Source organism: Toxotes jaculatrix, chromosome 5 (assembly GCF_017976425.1).
Source record: "Toxotes jaculatrix isolate fToxJac2 chromosome 5, fToxJac2.pri, whole genome shotgun sequence".
NCBI classification, from domain to species: Eukaryota; Metazoa; Chordata; class Actinopteri; family Toxotidae; genus Toxotes; species Toxotes jaculatrix.
This window is the reverse complement of record NC_054398.1, coordinates 22,122,912-22,137,047: the sequence shown is the minus strand read 5'-3', so window position 1 is coordinate 22,137,047 and position 14,136 is coordinate 22,122,912. Positions and strand designations below refer to the sequence as shown.

At 38.9% G+C, this 14,136-nt stretch overlaps 1 protein-coding gene and 1 long non-coding RNA gene across 2 annotated transcripts; both read left to right on the top strand.

The window, feature by feature from the left end:
- The first annotated feature begins 598 nt into the window (after positions 1 to 598).
- cat (catalase) lies at positions 599 to 10,517 on the top strand. Its single transcript, XM_041038931.1, has 13 exons — positions 599 to 756; positions 1,949 to 2,120; positions 3,597 to 3,707; positions 4,535 to 4,665; positions 4,895 to 4,999; positions 5,281 to 5,406; positions 5,487 to 5,678; positions 6,133 to 6,285; positions 6,583 to 6,721; positions 7,532 to 7,662; positions 7,888 to 7,995; positions 8,760 to 8,843; positions 9,075 to 10,517. The coding sequence occupies exons 1-13, from the start codon at positions 691 to 693 to the stop codon at positions 9,138 to 9,140; spliced, it is 1,584 nt and encodes a 527-aa protein (XP_040894865.1). The 5' UTR covers positions 599 to 690; the 3' UTR covers positions 9,141 to 10,517.
- A 765-nt stretch (positions 10,518 to 11,282) lies between these two features.
- On the top strand, positions 11,283 to 12,540 carry LOC121182436. The gene is made up of 2 exons (XR_005894116.1): positions 11,283 to 11,413; positions 12,369 to 12,540. It is a non-coding gene; the product is annotated as an uncharacterized LOC121182436 (long non-coding RNA).
- The last annotated feature ends 1,596 nt before the right edge of the window (positions 12,541 to 14,136 follow it).

The following is a 14,136-nucleotide window of genomic DNA, read 5'->3' as shown; positions in this document are numbered from 1 at the left end:
CAAAAGTCCTTTTGAAGATTTACAGAGGAAATAATAGATAATTAAATGAATAATTTAATGACAATGGGAAAAAGCTGGTATTCAAAATTGATTGTTGACCTTGGCAATGGCAGTTGACAAGACACTCTCTAGCTGTTCTTGAGCTCTCGATCATACGACCTTCCTCTGTAGATGGAGTTTTCACAGTTGTCATGCCACTGACATACTCAAATAGCATTTTTTTAAAAAGGCAAAATCCCAAAGAGGTTGAGTTTACTTTATAGAAAACTGGGAATACCAGTCAAACTAGTACCATTCGAGAAGCTTGTACCGGTGAATTTCTGCCTTTTCATTTGCCTAAACTGCAGAAAAGATGTGAGCTATACAGGCTGTTTTCCCACAGAGGCTTCAGTTATTTGCATTGATAGTTTTGCACTTTGAAACTTGAGAAATCTGAACCGAGGCAATCGTGAAATACTGCATTATGTAAATAGACGATCTTTGGTTTGGTGCTTTCTCCTCTTGTCTCAAAAGTAGGTCAGTTCCCTCCTTTCAGCCAATCAGAGGAGAGGGGCGCCGGGGGGGCGGGGTCACACCGAGCAAAGTCCAGGAAGAAAATTTCAGGCATCGGGATACAAAGATAACGTTTTTCTGCGCAGCACCTCCTGCACAGTGTGTGGTCCGTACGTCCATTAGCGCTGACCCGTCGAGATGGCAGACAGCAGAGATAAAACCACCGATCAAATGAAGATATGGAAGGAGAACAGGGGCTCTCAGGTCCGTATATGTCATGCTTTGAGCAAGAGTTTTTGCTGCGCAGCGGTGCCTCTCTTGAGATAAATGGGTGAGGGGTCGTTTAGGGTGACCTGCTAGCTTGGTGGGCGAGGGAGTGTTCAACGCCGAAGCCTGAATCTGCAGATATCTTCATAATAAAGTCTCCCTAAGTGGTTCAGTGTTGGTTTTGCAGTTTGTTTGGCGACCGTTTATAATCGTAATTCTTGTAACTTGGCTCCCTTGCAAACATGCTAACTTTACAAGCTAAACTGGCCTCTCAGAGAAATCCCGCAAGTAACCACCAACGGTTTCTCAGTAAAACTAAATAAATAAGTAAAATAAAAACACTCAAACAGCTGAACGCCCTAAAGGTGAGTAAAATTCAGTGTAAAGAAATAAAGTAGGTCATTGTCCAGGGGCATATTTGTGGCTGAACTTCAACCCTGTTTGTTATGTAACCAGAGCACCTCAGAGAAAACAGCTAGTGCCACCTAAAAGGCAACCCTTATTTAAGCCAAGTCCCTCCAACCGCTGCAGTATTCTCAGTATATTCAGTCTTTTTTTTTTTTTTTTTTTTTGCTGTTTGAACATCTGTGCAGCGCATCCAAGGCAGTCTGAATGTTTTAATAAGACACGCGCTAAGCAAAGTGCACCTTCTGATTATTATTGTTATTATTATTTGTACAGCTGTTAAAATAAGGAAGGGGGGACAGTTTTATTTTGGTAGTTCATGTGATCTCAGCCCATTATATTGTTCTGGTTTAATACCATCAGTGTCGTGACACGTTGCAGAAATGTGCTTACAGTTGCTTACTTGTATGACATGCCCTACAAACACACATACACACAATGGTTTTAACAAAATAAAAAAATTAAAAAAACAGATACAACAGCTGTAGTAGTTTGAGATATAATTGTAAATATTTTCTAGTTCTAGCTTCTCAGATGTGAAGATTTGCTGCTTTATTTGTGTTTTATTTTAAATTGAATATCTTTGTGTTTGTTTGGTAATTTTCCACTTTGGGTGACATTTTAAAGACAATAAATTGTGCTTTGTTTGCAGCAGGACCTAAAATGTGGATTGTGATACATGCACACATGAAGCTCCTTGTAATTGGTGTAACATATGCATCCTGTGTAGGAGCACGCTTGTTTGTTTGTTTGTTTGTTTTAAATGCTGTAATCTTTACATCAGAGGCCAGACACGCTGACCACAGGAGCTGGCCATCCTGTTGGAGACAAGCTGAACCTGCAGACTGCAGGACCAAGAGGCCCTCTGCTGGTCCAAGATGTGGTCTTCACAGATGAGATGGCCCACTTTGACAGGGAGCGAATCCCAGAGAGAGTGGTGCACGCCAAAGGTGCAGGTGAGTGTTGGGCACGGATCAGTTTCCTCCTTGTAGCTGGCTGTGTGTCGTCTCTATGGTGGTTGACTTTATACATTAAAGGTGCTACTGTAGCATTTTTGTATTTCTCAATAATCTCAAGAAATTTCATATCTTGATTATTTTCCCATTGGGGAAAAAAGGAAATTGTTTATTCCATTTCCTCCTTCAGTAAACACTGAATATGTACTCCACCAGGATATGGTAATGTAAACAATAATGACCAGTACGAGTAGCCAAACAGGGTCAAAGCTGTGTGTTGCTAGAAGAGTTTTTGATAAAAATGCCAGGCAGAATACCAGAGTTTTTTTTTCCTAAAATAGACACCAAAACAATCAGTCCTATCAACAATATATTCATATGGGTTTCTGTTTGAACTGATACACAAAAATTGGTTGTATTACCACCCATTGCAACCACTGTCATCTGACAAAATTAGCAGATTTTCATTTTCTGCTCATTGTCTGACTTTTGAAACCCAAACCATGTCCATGTAACGGAAGTAGCACCGGTCCTTTTCTCTTTTTTTAGCCAACTCCTCCTCTTCTTTGTTGTGTGTAGTGCTTTCAGCCATTTCTTAGTTTCCAAGCAAAGCAGCATGGGCTGGTGCATGACAACAGAGTCTCAGGGGAATGTTTTCCTTTCCAAGGCACAGTTTAGTGTATTGTCGCCTCCCACTGGTGTAGTTATTTCATTTCCACTTTTGATCTGTGAGGGCTCTGCCGGTCAGCGTGGTACGGTCAAAATCCATACTGTAGGGCAAGTTTTTACCAGTGTACTTTCTATAATGTTTCCACCGTTCACCCTTATTTGATACCTAGCCCTGCAAGACACAAACTTAAGACTCTTTAATAACAAAAAGTTGTTGAGCATGGAAGTTAATGTTTTATCCTTTGTTTTTATTTATTTTTGTACCCCCCTCCACCTGTAATAAAGAAAACATCACTTCAATTTACAATGATTCTTCTGAAGCAAGTTTCACAATCCAAATCACAATAATAATATGTATTTATATGTGTGTATCAATAAACACTCACACAAAAGTAAAATAAAAGGATCAAAGATTTGCAACAAAATATTGTCAACTCAAGGTCCAGTTGAGATAATTTTCTCATGGAGAATTAACTTGTTTTTAACCATTTTCTTCAGCTTAGTGTACTGTAATATCAGACCAGTTCTGAGTAGTAGGCAAAAAGCAAATGAGGGTGATTCTTGTTTATGGATTAGCTCCAGTCAGATGCTAATCTTTGCAAGCTGTTCATATCAGGGTCATAGACGGGGCAGATCTTGAACAAACTATGTTAGTTGGCCTACTATGGAGGGAGCTGTATTCTTTCCAGTGCTTGGTGATATTCAGTATCACCCAACCACTTTGAGCAGTCAGCTACAAATATTTGAACCAGACATGTTTAAGCTGATATAAAAAAGACGACTTATATTTCTTCCTCCATGACTCAGGGGCGTTTGGTTACTTTGAGGTGACTCACGACATCACCCGCTACTGCAAGGCCAAGGTGTTTGAGCATGTCGGCAAGACTACACCTATCGCCATCCGCTTCTCCACTGTGGGTAAGAACAACCTGTTTAACCAGGATTCATACTTTATATTTATTTATTACAAGTAAGATTTTTTTTTCTCCTAACATCAAAAATATCTAGAATTGTTTTCAATTTTATTATGTATTTTAATAGTTTTTCCCACACAACATTTGCATTATGGATTTCTTTATCTTTTAAACTTTTATGTATATATATATATATATATATATATATATATATATATATAAGTACTCCTGTAGTGTAAGTATAGGCTACTTTTATGGTTGTTGGTTGTATGAAAGTGTCGCCACACTGGATATCTCTCCTCAACAGGCAGGCTGTGCCCTCAGTATGTTAGTTTGGCACACGCATTGGCTCAGATGGTTATTATGATTAGTGTGAGTGCTATTGGAAGATGCATGATGCCTCTTGCAAAAATGTTTTGGGAAATTGCACAAATTTTATCAGCCTAGATCACAGCTCCGAACATTAATTTCAATTCAGTTCAAGTTAGTGTAATGTAGGGCAAAGGTTTTCAGAGAGGGAGGCAGGCCTCCTCAGGGCGGCTCTTCACAGCGTCAGGGGAAACTCAGTGAACGGAGGTGAAAAAATATTACATTGCTTTTTTCCCTGATGTAGTGAAAAGAAAAGCTGCATTTGAGATGCTGGGTACCTTCACAAATAAATGATCAACTGACTTTGTCAATTATTTTTTCCTTTGGATCAACTAGTCATTGATTACTTTGAATTAAGAACTGTTACTATCTGAACAACCAATATCCTGTGCATTTCTGACATATTCAATCACTAACATTTGAATAAAATATCTGGTATCTGGTATTTGCATTTTATTCTAGCTGGAGAGTCGGGATCAGCAGACACAGTGCGAGATCCCAGAGGCTTTGCCGTCAAGTTTTACACTGAGGAGGGAAACTGGGACCTGACAGGCAACAACACCCCCATTTTCTTCATCAGGGACGCCCTGCTGGTGAGTGGGCGTAGGGGATGTATGAGCCACAATTTGCTTTGCACTCATGTAACAGATGAAGGGTAGAATGGTATAGCTTAACAGTCTAATTTTCTCTCAAACATGCAAAGAAAAGCAGTTTATAGAAGTAGTTTCATCAGTTTAATGCATCCAAAAACAAACATGTAAACCAAACCAGTAATTCCTATTGTAATATATCACATTGACCTGTGCCTTTTACCCTGTGCAGTTCCCGTCCTTCATCCACTCCCAGAAGCGCAATCCCCAAACCCACATGAAAGACCCTGACATGGTGTGGGACTTCTGGAGCCTGAGGCCTGAGAGTCTGCATCAGGTAGCTGCTGCTGAGCCTGAGGCTGTTCTTGAAGATAGACTCAAGTCAAGTGTACACAGGAATATTTGACAAAAGGAAGATTAATTATTTGATGGCTCCACAAAATAGGCAAAATATTTTGAAGTAAATTAATGTTGCAATTCACTGTTACTCTTACATTATTTGCAAAGATGTGCCTCATTGTAATTATGCTTCCAGTAATAGTTTGATGGTTTACGTCAACATAAGTTGCCACAGAAACATGTCAGTGTGCTGTCTTCTGTCCTGTATCCTCTGTGTAGGTGTCTTTCCTGTTCAGTGATCGAGGTTTGCCTGATGGCTACCGTCACATGAACGGCTATGGCTCTCACACCTTCAAACTGGTCAATGCCAATGGAGAGAGTGTCTACTGCAAGTTCCACTACAAGGTCAGTTTGAGCCCAGGTTAACTTTATAAATCTACCCCATGGGGTTTTGCCAGTGCTTAGTTATGTTTCATGTTTTTTAGACTGATCAAGGAATAAAGAATCTGCCAGTGGAGGAGGCAGACCGTCTGGCAGCCACCAACCCAGATTATTCAATTGGAGACCTGTTTAATGCCATTGCCAATGGCAACTACCCATCCTGGACCTTCTACATCCAGGTCATGACCTTTGAGCAGGCCGAGAAGTTCCAGTTCAACCCCTTCGACCTTACCAAGGTACAGCATCCCTCCACAGCAGAGCAGTCTGGATTATAAAGTTGAGACCTGCGGTTGTAAAAATACACTAAATGCAATCGCATTATAACCTGCTGCTTAAATGTGTTCATTGCATGGAATTGTTCATATTATCACAGGTGTGTCACAGGTTATTGAACTCATAATGACAAAGGCACATTTGTGAAATGTACTGTAATGTAAGTGAATGTCACTATCCATCAGTTACTAAACAAAATAACAAATCGACTATAAAACAAAAGAAAGCTGTGTCGGCTCATTAGTCGACTATGTTACAGTGATATGTGTGTTTGAGAGGGCAGCATTCACATGTCTAGTTTTTAATGTTTATACAAATATTAAATGGGGTGCTGCTGAAAAAGGTTTTACCTGTATGACAGATATTTCCCTGGGTGTCACTTCAGTATGTTTCAGCTAATGGAGTATTCTCTTTCAGGTTTGGTCTCATAAAGAATACCCTTTGATTCCTGTGGGCAAACTGGTCCTCAACAGGAACCCAGTCAACTACTTTGCAGAGGTGGAGCAGCTGGCCTTTGACCCCAGCAACATGCCACCAGGCATCGAGCCGAGCCCCGACAAGATGCTGCAGGTAACATCACGACAGATTTCCCCTGGATATTTTTTTCTAAAGCTGGACTAAATGAATGAGTAAAGTACTCAAAGCTGGCTTTATACTCCGACCGAGCTGCTTTTTTAGATTACTGGATGGACAGCTTGAAGGCTGTGAGTGAGGAAGGAGCCAGGGAGTGAACTTGACAAATGAACTGAACTGTTCATTTGTCACACAACTATTTGTGGCACGTTCCACGTGAAAATGTGCACTGTCATCCAATTTCTTTAATCAATAAATGCTTGATATTGATTTTCCCCCTGTGCCTTTGTCTAGGGTCGTCTCTTCTCCTATCCAGACACACATCGACACCGGCTGGGAGCCAACTACCTGCAGATCCCCGTCAACTGCCCTTTCAGGGCCCGTGTGGCCAACTACCAGCGTGATGGTCCGATGTGCATGTTTGACAACCAAGGTAAGTCATAGTCCATCCTGTGTGTCTGTTTGTGTGTGTGTATTTTTTAGTTTATACAAAATGTGTATCCATATTACTGTATTGCAGTTTCTGGCAGCATCAGGGGTTATGATGATGATGATAGAACAAACACAGGACAATTGTTTTGTCAGAACATTGAACATTGAGACTAGTTATTATAATCACGCTAAAAATTATGTCACCACTACAAATAAGGCCTTGTTATGTCATACTCACGTCTTGTTTTCTAATATGATGTGGGCTTGTCAGTCTGCCCCTGTGTCTAAGACCATAGACCTACCTGTAGGTCAGGTTCCAACCAAGCAGCAGCACACCAGACCTGACTCATTTAATCAACTGATGTCAGTCTTCAGACAGTTGATTGGTCAAACTGTGTGCTCATGATTGGTTGGAACTAAAACCTGCAGCCACACAGCCCTTTGTGGAACAGTTTGGACACCTCTGCTGTAGGTTTTATTTAAAAGGGGTCAGTCTTGGATTTAATCACACCATACAAATGCAATACCAAGGTTTGGCCAGAGGATGTCGCCATTTGGTCTCTCAGTGCGCCTTGGCATTGATTCTACGTGTCTTGGGAACGCCGCTGGAGTAATGGAGCATCATTCTTCCAAAAGATATTCCCTCTTTAATGTTTTGATGAGGATGGTGGTGGAGAGCGCTGTCTTACACTTGAGTCCAAAATCCTCCATAGGCGTTCAGTTGGGTTGTGATCTGGTGACTCTGCAGAGGCCATAGAATATGATGCAAATCATTTTCATACTCATCAAACCGAATCTGTGTGGCTTTTAGGTGGAGCTCCAAACTACTATCCTAACAGCTTCAGTGCCCCAGAGACCCAGCCTCAGTTTATGGAGTCCAAGTTCAAGGTGTCTCCGGATGTGGGTCGTTACAATAGTGCAGATGAAGATAATGTCACACAGGTAACTACAACACCACACTTTTCTGTGGCCAAGTCATTTGTGCCCTTAAGAGCTAAATAAGAGTGTGTTTTTGGTTGGTGTGTTACATATATTTATTCACACACTTTTTAAGAAAGGCCAGCAGTCAGTGGTTGAATACTAAAAACATCTTCTTAAACTTTGAAACTCACTTTTGTGTGATCCACTTTGACCAGTGTTTCAGCCTGTCTTTGTGTTCTGGTGCAGGTTCGTGCCTTCTACACCCAGGTGCTGAATGAAGAGGAGCGCCAGAGACTTTGCCAGAATATGGCAGGGTCCCTGAAGGGAGCCCAGCTCTTCATCCAGAAACGCATGGCGAGTCCACATCACCGTCTAGTATCCACTCAGTGCAAGCACCACAGTCTATCTCACCTTTCAGTCTTTCATGCTGTCGTGCTTTGATAAATCTATAATATAGCTTCCTGAGTACCTGAGGTCTGCTAAAAGTGTCTTAAAACTGTGCTTAAAACGTTTCTTGTTTACTGCTGCTTTCCAACAGATTCAATACTTTTTAATCTTTAACTATTTATTTGGTTGCTGTTGATTTTGTTTCTTTTTTTATTTTCTTTTAAATGCAGTTTTAATGTCTTCGTAATGTCTTATTTATATGCCTCTTTAAAGCACATTGAATTTCATTGTGTGTGAACAGTGCCATATGTATAAACTTTGCCACACAATTAAACCGCAGGCTATAGCTTCTGAAACACCAAATGTTCCAGGAAGCCTGTGGTTATGGAGGTGAAAAACAGTGTTAAGGTTTTTCTAGGGCACCGTTCATACACAAGGAAGTTTCTCTAACAGTAAATATCTATAACTCTGCTAATGCTGAATGTTGGTGTGGTTTGATCAGATTTGGTTAACCGTGATCAAACAGTCCACCAACTCTCATCGCATCGCATGTTGCTAAATCCTGACTGAAGCACAAAGTCTGTGCAGCGTTTTCTAATTTTTCTAACATTTCAAACCAGTGAGAAGAGCACAGAGGAAAAAACTCATTTCAGTAGATAGTAGTTTACATGTATTGAGAAGCTAGTGTGTTTTCACTGCCTTTAAGTTTCACTGCCTGGTTCTTCCTGCAGGTTGAAAACTTGAAGGCTGTCCATCCAGACTACGGAAACAGGGTTCAGACCCTACTCAACAAGTATAATGCAGAGGCCCAGAAGGTAAACGCAGCTAAGTTAACACACAAGTTTTCATTACTATTTTCCAAGTTTTAATAAATTCAGAGCAATATGCCCAGTGCCTATCATGAAATAACATTACAGGGGACCAGTTGAAAAACTGGTTTTCTGTTTCTGTTGTCTGCATCTCATAATTACACCAGTTTATTGCTCATTTTTATGCAGCAGATGTTTGTACATGAAAATAGCTGATCCCGTCTTTCTCTTCCTCAGAGCTCAACTGTGCGTGTATACAGCCGTCCAGGAGCCTCAGCCATCGCTGCGTCCTCCAAGATGTGATGCCTTCAATTTCTGACAGGGGCAGCCCCCCTCATTTCTCTGAGAACAAATGCACTTATGTGATTACCAACTACTACTACCAGTAACAAGATTACATGATAAGATTGAAATACTAACCTTGTAGCGTCAGGATTGGGGTTATTCCATTTGAATTCAATCCAAGCAATTAATTTTCTTCAAACTTCTCAAAGCTGGTGATCTGTGATTAAAAACCTGATGAGGTAAATTTGTCTTGACTGAACAGCAGCTTTATATGCATATTGCTTTGATGGCATTACATGAATTCATTTCAGCCAAGTAGTATAATGAGCAATGATTGTTTCCAATAATTCCTCAGGTTCTTTATATGCTACTGTGTTTTTATGATCCATCTCTTTTCTTTAGCTTAAGTTTAAAGAAAAGTAATCCAGCTGTTAAAAATAATTCCTCCTGTCAACATTGAAATAACATTTGCAAAAAGAAGGAAAAAATTGATGTTATGCCTGGCATGTACCTGACAGCTGCTTTAATATGTCTGAGTTCAACACGGCAAAATACCTGGACTTGTTTGTTAACTTGTGGCTTTGCTAATGGTAGCGTTTTTTTCAGTATGATTTGCCAATGTGTTTTGGCTAGTTTTCTTCATGCTCGACTGAAACACTGATGATATTTAATTATGTGAAAACAGGATATTTAAATTCAGAGTAGCAGAAACAGCAATGAGAAATCTCTGGTGTGTGTCTGTCTTATCACATCACATGCAATTCCTAAAGAGCAAGTTTCTCGATGGGACATTTTCTTACAACTAAAACACTCTTCTGTGCCTTTTTTTGGTTTAAGAACTACAGAATACAGGTGACTTTAACCTTTAATCAGAAATTATCTATGATTTGCTCTGTTTCATTGTGAACAACATAGCCACTCAGAAAGAGACTGTATATTATGTGTGATTGCTAGCAATATGTTTGAAGGTGTAACCTGGCAGTACATCTACATTGACTAATAATTTCTGATTTGAAATAGTATTCATTTTTAAACTGAGTAACCTCCCAAAAATGCTCTCCCATTGTGGTTTCTTTAGGGTGAAATGGCATTTTACAGAGTGTTACAAAGTTTTCAGAGGAATCCAGTTATTTCAAATTCAAGTTTAAATTTATCGGGTGGGTCACTTTGAACCTGTGAAGAGACCACAAAGCTCCTCAGAAGGATGCAAATCAAATTCAAATCAAACATATCACTGTCCATGTAACCTGCTATTGTTATGTATTTGTAAACTCTCAAATGTTCTTGATCTGAATGTAACTGATTTTTTTTTTTTTTTTTTTTAATGTTCAGTCTTTCAGATGAGGTGTACTTTGTGCCTGCATTAATTACTTTGTAAACAAAGCATATCAGCAACAGCTTTCATTTGTCTTCATTTCCTCTGCTCCATGTGCCGTTTTACAGCAGGTTTGCATCCTTATGGTAAGGTTGGACAGTATATATGTATATATGTATATATATGTATATATGTATACAGAGTGCTATATATATATATATATATATATATATATATATATATATATATATATATATATATATATATATATATATATATATATATGCCTTAGGAGTCTTTGCCCAGCACCACTGTCTGTGTGGTTGAAGATGCTTCAAAAGTGATGACACTTTTTTGTAAATAATGTAGTTTCAAATAACTTACATGTTTAAAATAACAATCGAGAAGCATTTATAATCACGCACTACCTGACAGCTTCTCCTACTAACGCAACAATGCATAGCAAAGTATGCAACTGTCCACTGGCCTTGCCATTTGTGACCTCAGTCTTGGAGAAGGACCCACTGTGAAATTCTACTTTTATTTATTTTTTATTTTTTTACATTCTAATTTTGAATGAAATCTGCAAAATATTTAGGTTGCGGAGCAAAAGGTCATGTATTATGCTCTATATGCCAAGTGTGGTCAAATTGCTTTTGTCTCATTTGCCATTGGTTGAAAAAGTAGGTCTGTGGTAACCCCAGAATCTACAAAACAAAACCTCCATGCATACTCTTGTCTGCTCCAAACTACAGTTGAGCTGACAGCAATGATTCCTCAAGGTCACCACGCTCAGGATGTCCCATTGCAGGTGGAGGGGTATGGTGGCCACCCTGGAGGACAAACAGTGGTTCAGTATACTGCTGTGAATGTCACCACTGAGCCCCCCAAAGACCACATCATCTGGTCACTCTTCAATTTTGTCTACTTAAACTCATTCTGCCTCGGACTGGCGGCTCTCATCTTCTCCATCAAGGTAAGTTCTAGGGGGACAGTTCTGAATTTCTTATGAATTACACCACTTGTGTGCCAATTTTCCTTTACTGCTTATTTAAAAAGAAAGGGAAAAGAGTTTCAGCATCACTGTCAGTGGCAAGATAGAGTTAGCAAAAATGTGAAGGCTCTACCATCTTTCTTTGAGGTCCATTAAGATGCAGACCAAACTAAGATAATGACAAGAATAATTTAGAAAGGGCACCGTTCAAATATCAAAATGTATAAACTACTGAAAGAAAATATTTTTTTTAAAAAAAGCATTAAAAAACCATTTACAGATGTGAAGAAAAAAAGACCAGATATTTTGAATGTTTTACAAACTTTGGTGGACAGAATCAGAGACAAAATGATTATGTGGGAAAGGAAGGACAAGGGAAAAAGCAATCGCATTTTGCAGGAGATTAGGAGACTGAGCTTATGCTAAACGCTGGCAGTCTTTGAGGCTGTGAATGACTATGAATCCACTTTTTTTTTTTTTTTTTAAATTTTATTTTAATAAACATAGTACACATAGAACAGACATAAGACAACAAACAGGGTCATCATAGGTCAGCTGAGAAGTTAACGTTCAGGATTCGCCTGTAATACAGTGTAGCAAAATATCATTCAAACCAAAAAATATCATGGGTTACATACAACAGCATCAATATCTTAGACCTTCATAGCTCTGCCGGTGTCCTTCAGCCTCACTGAGGTCCCTCATGGTGCACAACTTATAAACACACAAGGTCTATAAATAAATAATGTTAAATAAAGATTACAGTACAGCTAAACAATTCCAATTATTGAATTGTTTAGAGGGTATTTCAATAGGGAGTGATTGAAAGAGGAAAAAGAAAAGCAACTTTGGTAATATGCTCATTTTCACTGTCTATTCAATTGTGCATGTATGAATCCACTTTTAATATCAGTGTTGTTTGGTCCCTCCAGGCCAGAGACCGGAAGGTGGCTGGAGATCTGAATGGCGCCCGACAGTACAGCTCCACTGCCTGCTGCATCAACGTCTGCGCCACAGTCTTCAATTCCATCTTTCTCCTTATTTGTATTATATTGTTCATCATCATGCAGATAATTTCCAATTCGCATTAAAATTGTGCTAGAGTTGTCTGCTGTTGTGGCTTTGTGATACTTTTTGCTTTGTGAAACTTCAAGCGAACGAGCCACAGTGAAACAGTCAAAATAAGGAAACATTACACTCAACATCATTAACACAACGTCCTGTACCAATAATAATAAACTGAGTTTCCTTCAGTTTATTACTATTGGTACAGGACGTTGTGTTATTAAGGCCCTTTAATGACTTGACAACAGAATACTTGGTGCTGCACAGAAGATGGGGGATTAGAATTTGAGTTTTAGAAATCAAATTTTGCTGCAGCACATCCGTATATATTGCAATGAAAATGCCATCCGTTTTGCAGTGTTACAGCAAGCTGGGAACTACTGGAGACATGTCTAATTTCCAATAAACTGTAATTCTAATTATTTATATAATATTTTCATTTGATTGACTATGAATTAATGGTTGCCAATTGAAACAACATTTCTGATGCAGCCTAAAAATAAGACAAACATTAACTCTTGCAAATACTGTAAAAAGACCAAAATTCTACTCAGATTATCAGAAAGTTTTGATCTCAGTGATGTGCATTAGTGATTACAATGACAAGTTATCAATAACATTTACATGAGTAATGTTCATCTCATCTTTGTATTAGAAAATATTACCCTTTCTTGTAATCTAATTAAGCACAACAATAAAAAAAATTAACTCCAAAAATTATTATGATGTTCTGTATCCTGAAGATGAGGATGTTTTTCCTGTTCTGTATCCTCTGTCACATGGTCCCCTACTGGCTACCAGGATTTCCTTGAGTCTTTATACCATACCACCTAAATGAAAAAAGAGATCACCAGGGTAAACCATTACGGCTGGCCCTCAGTGGCACCAAACTCACCAATCTGTATCCATAAATATAATCCTTTGCAAGAAAATGGCCGTTCAATGTGTTCCCACTATTTTCTGGCCTTTTGTATATAGGGAATATACATGAAAGCCTATGTATTAATTCACCTGTGCTTGGCAGACAAAGTTTGTAATGATTTGTGGAATACTACTGATCACAATGAGCAAGGCAACGAGCCTTTAGTACGCTGAAATTTTGACGTCTGAATGAAATTACATAGAAGAAGAAGTCTGTTTCTACTAGGCTCTGTATTCACAGCTCAGACTGGATTGAGGCTCTTTGACTCTGAAAAGACTTTTCATCTGCTTTTCATTTCCTCTGGACAGGACTGCTCATATTCTTTAACTGTTGTCTCAACCATTTTTGTTTGGAAGCAGCAAAGAAGCAGCACAGACAGCATATGACTCCTCATTTATTAGTGAGTTTCTTTGTGTTTTGGCACTATTTAGTTCTCGATTAATATTATTGACATCTCAATTTCTCAATAACTTTAAAATACAGTTGCATTGAAAATGTCATTACAACACTGTGTTACAACAAGCAGGCAACTACTAGAGGAATATCCTCTGTGAAGTTAATAGCTTTGATTTAATTTGCTACACTTTGGCTGGATTGTTTAAAATTTCGATGTAACAATATGTCTGCATGTAAAGAAGAAACGTCTTGACTATTTTTCATCCAAATTTCAGTCTTGCATTTAGAAGATGAAGCGTGTTTCCTATTTTGCATCCTCTGC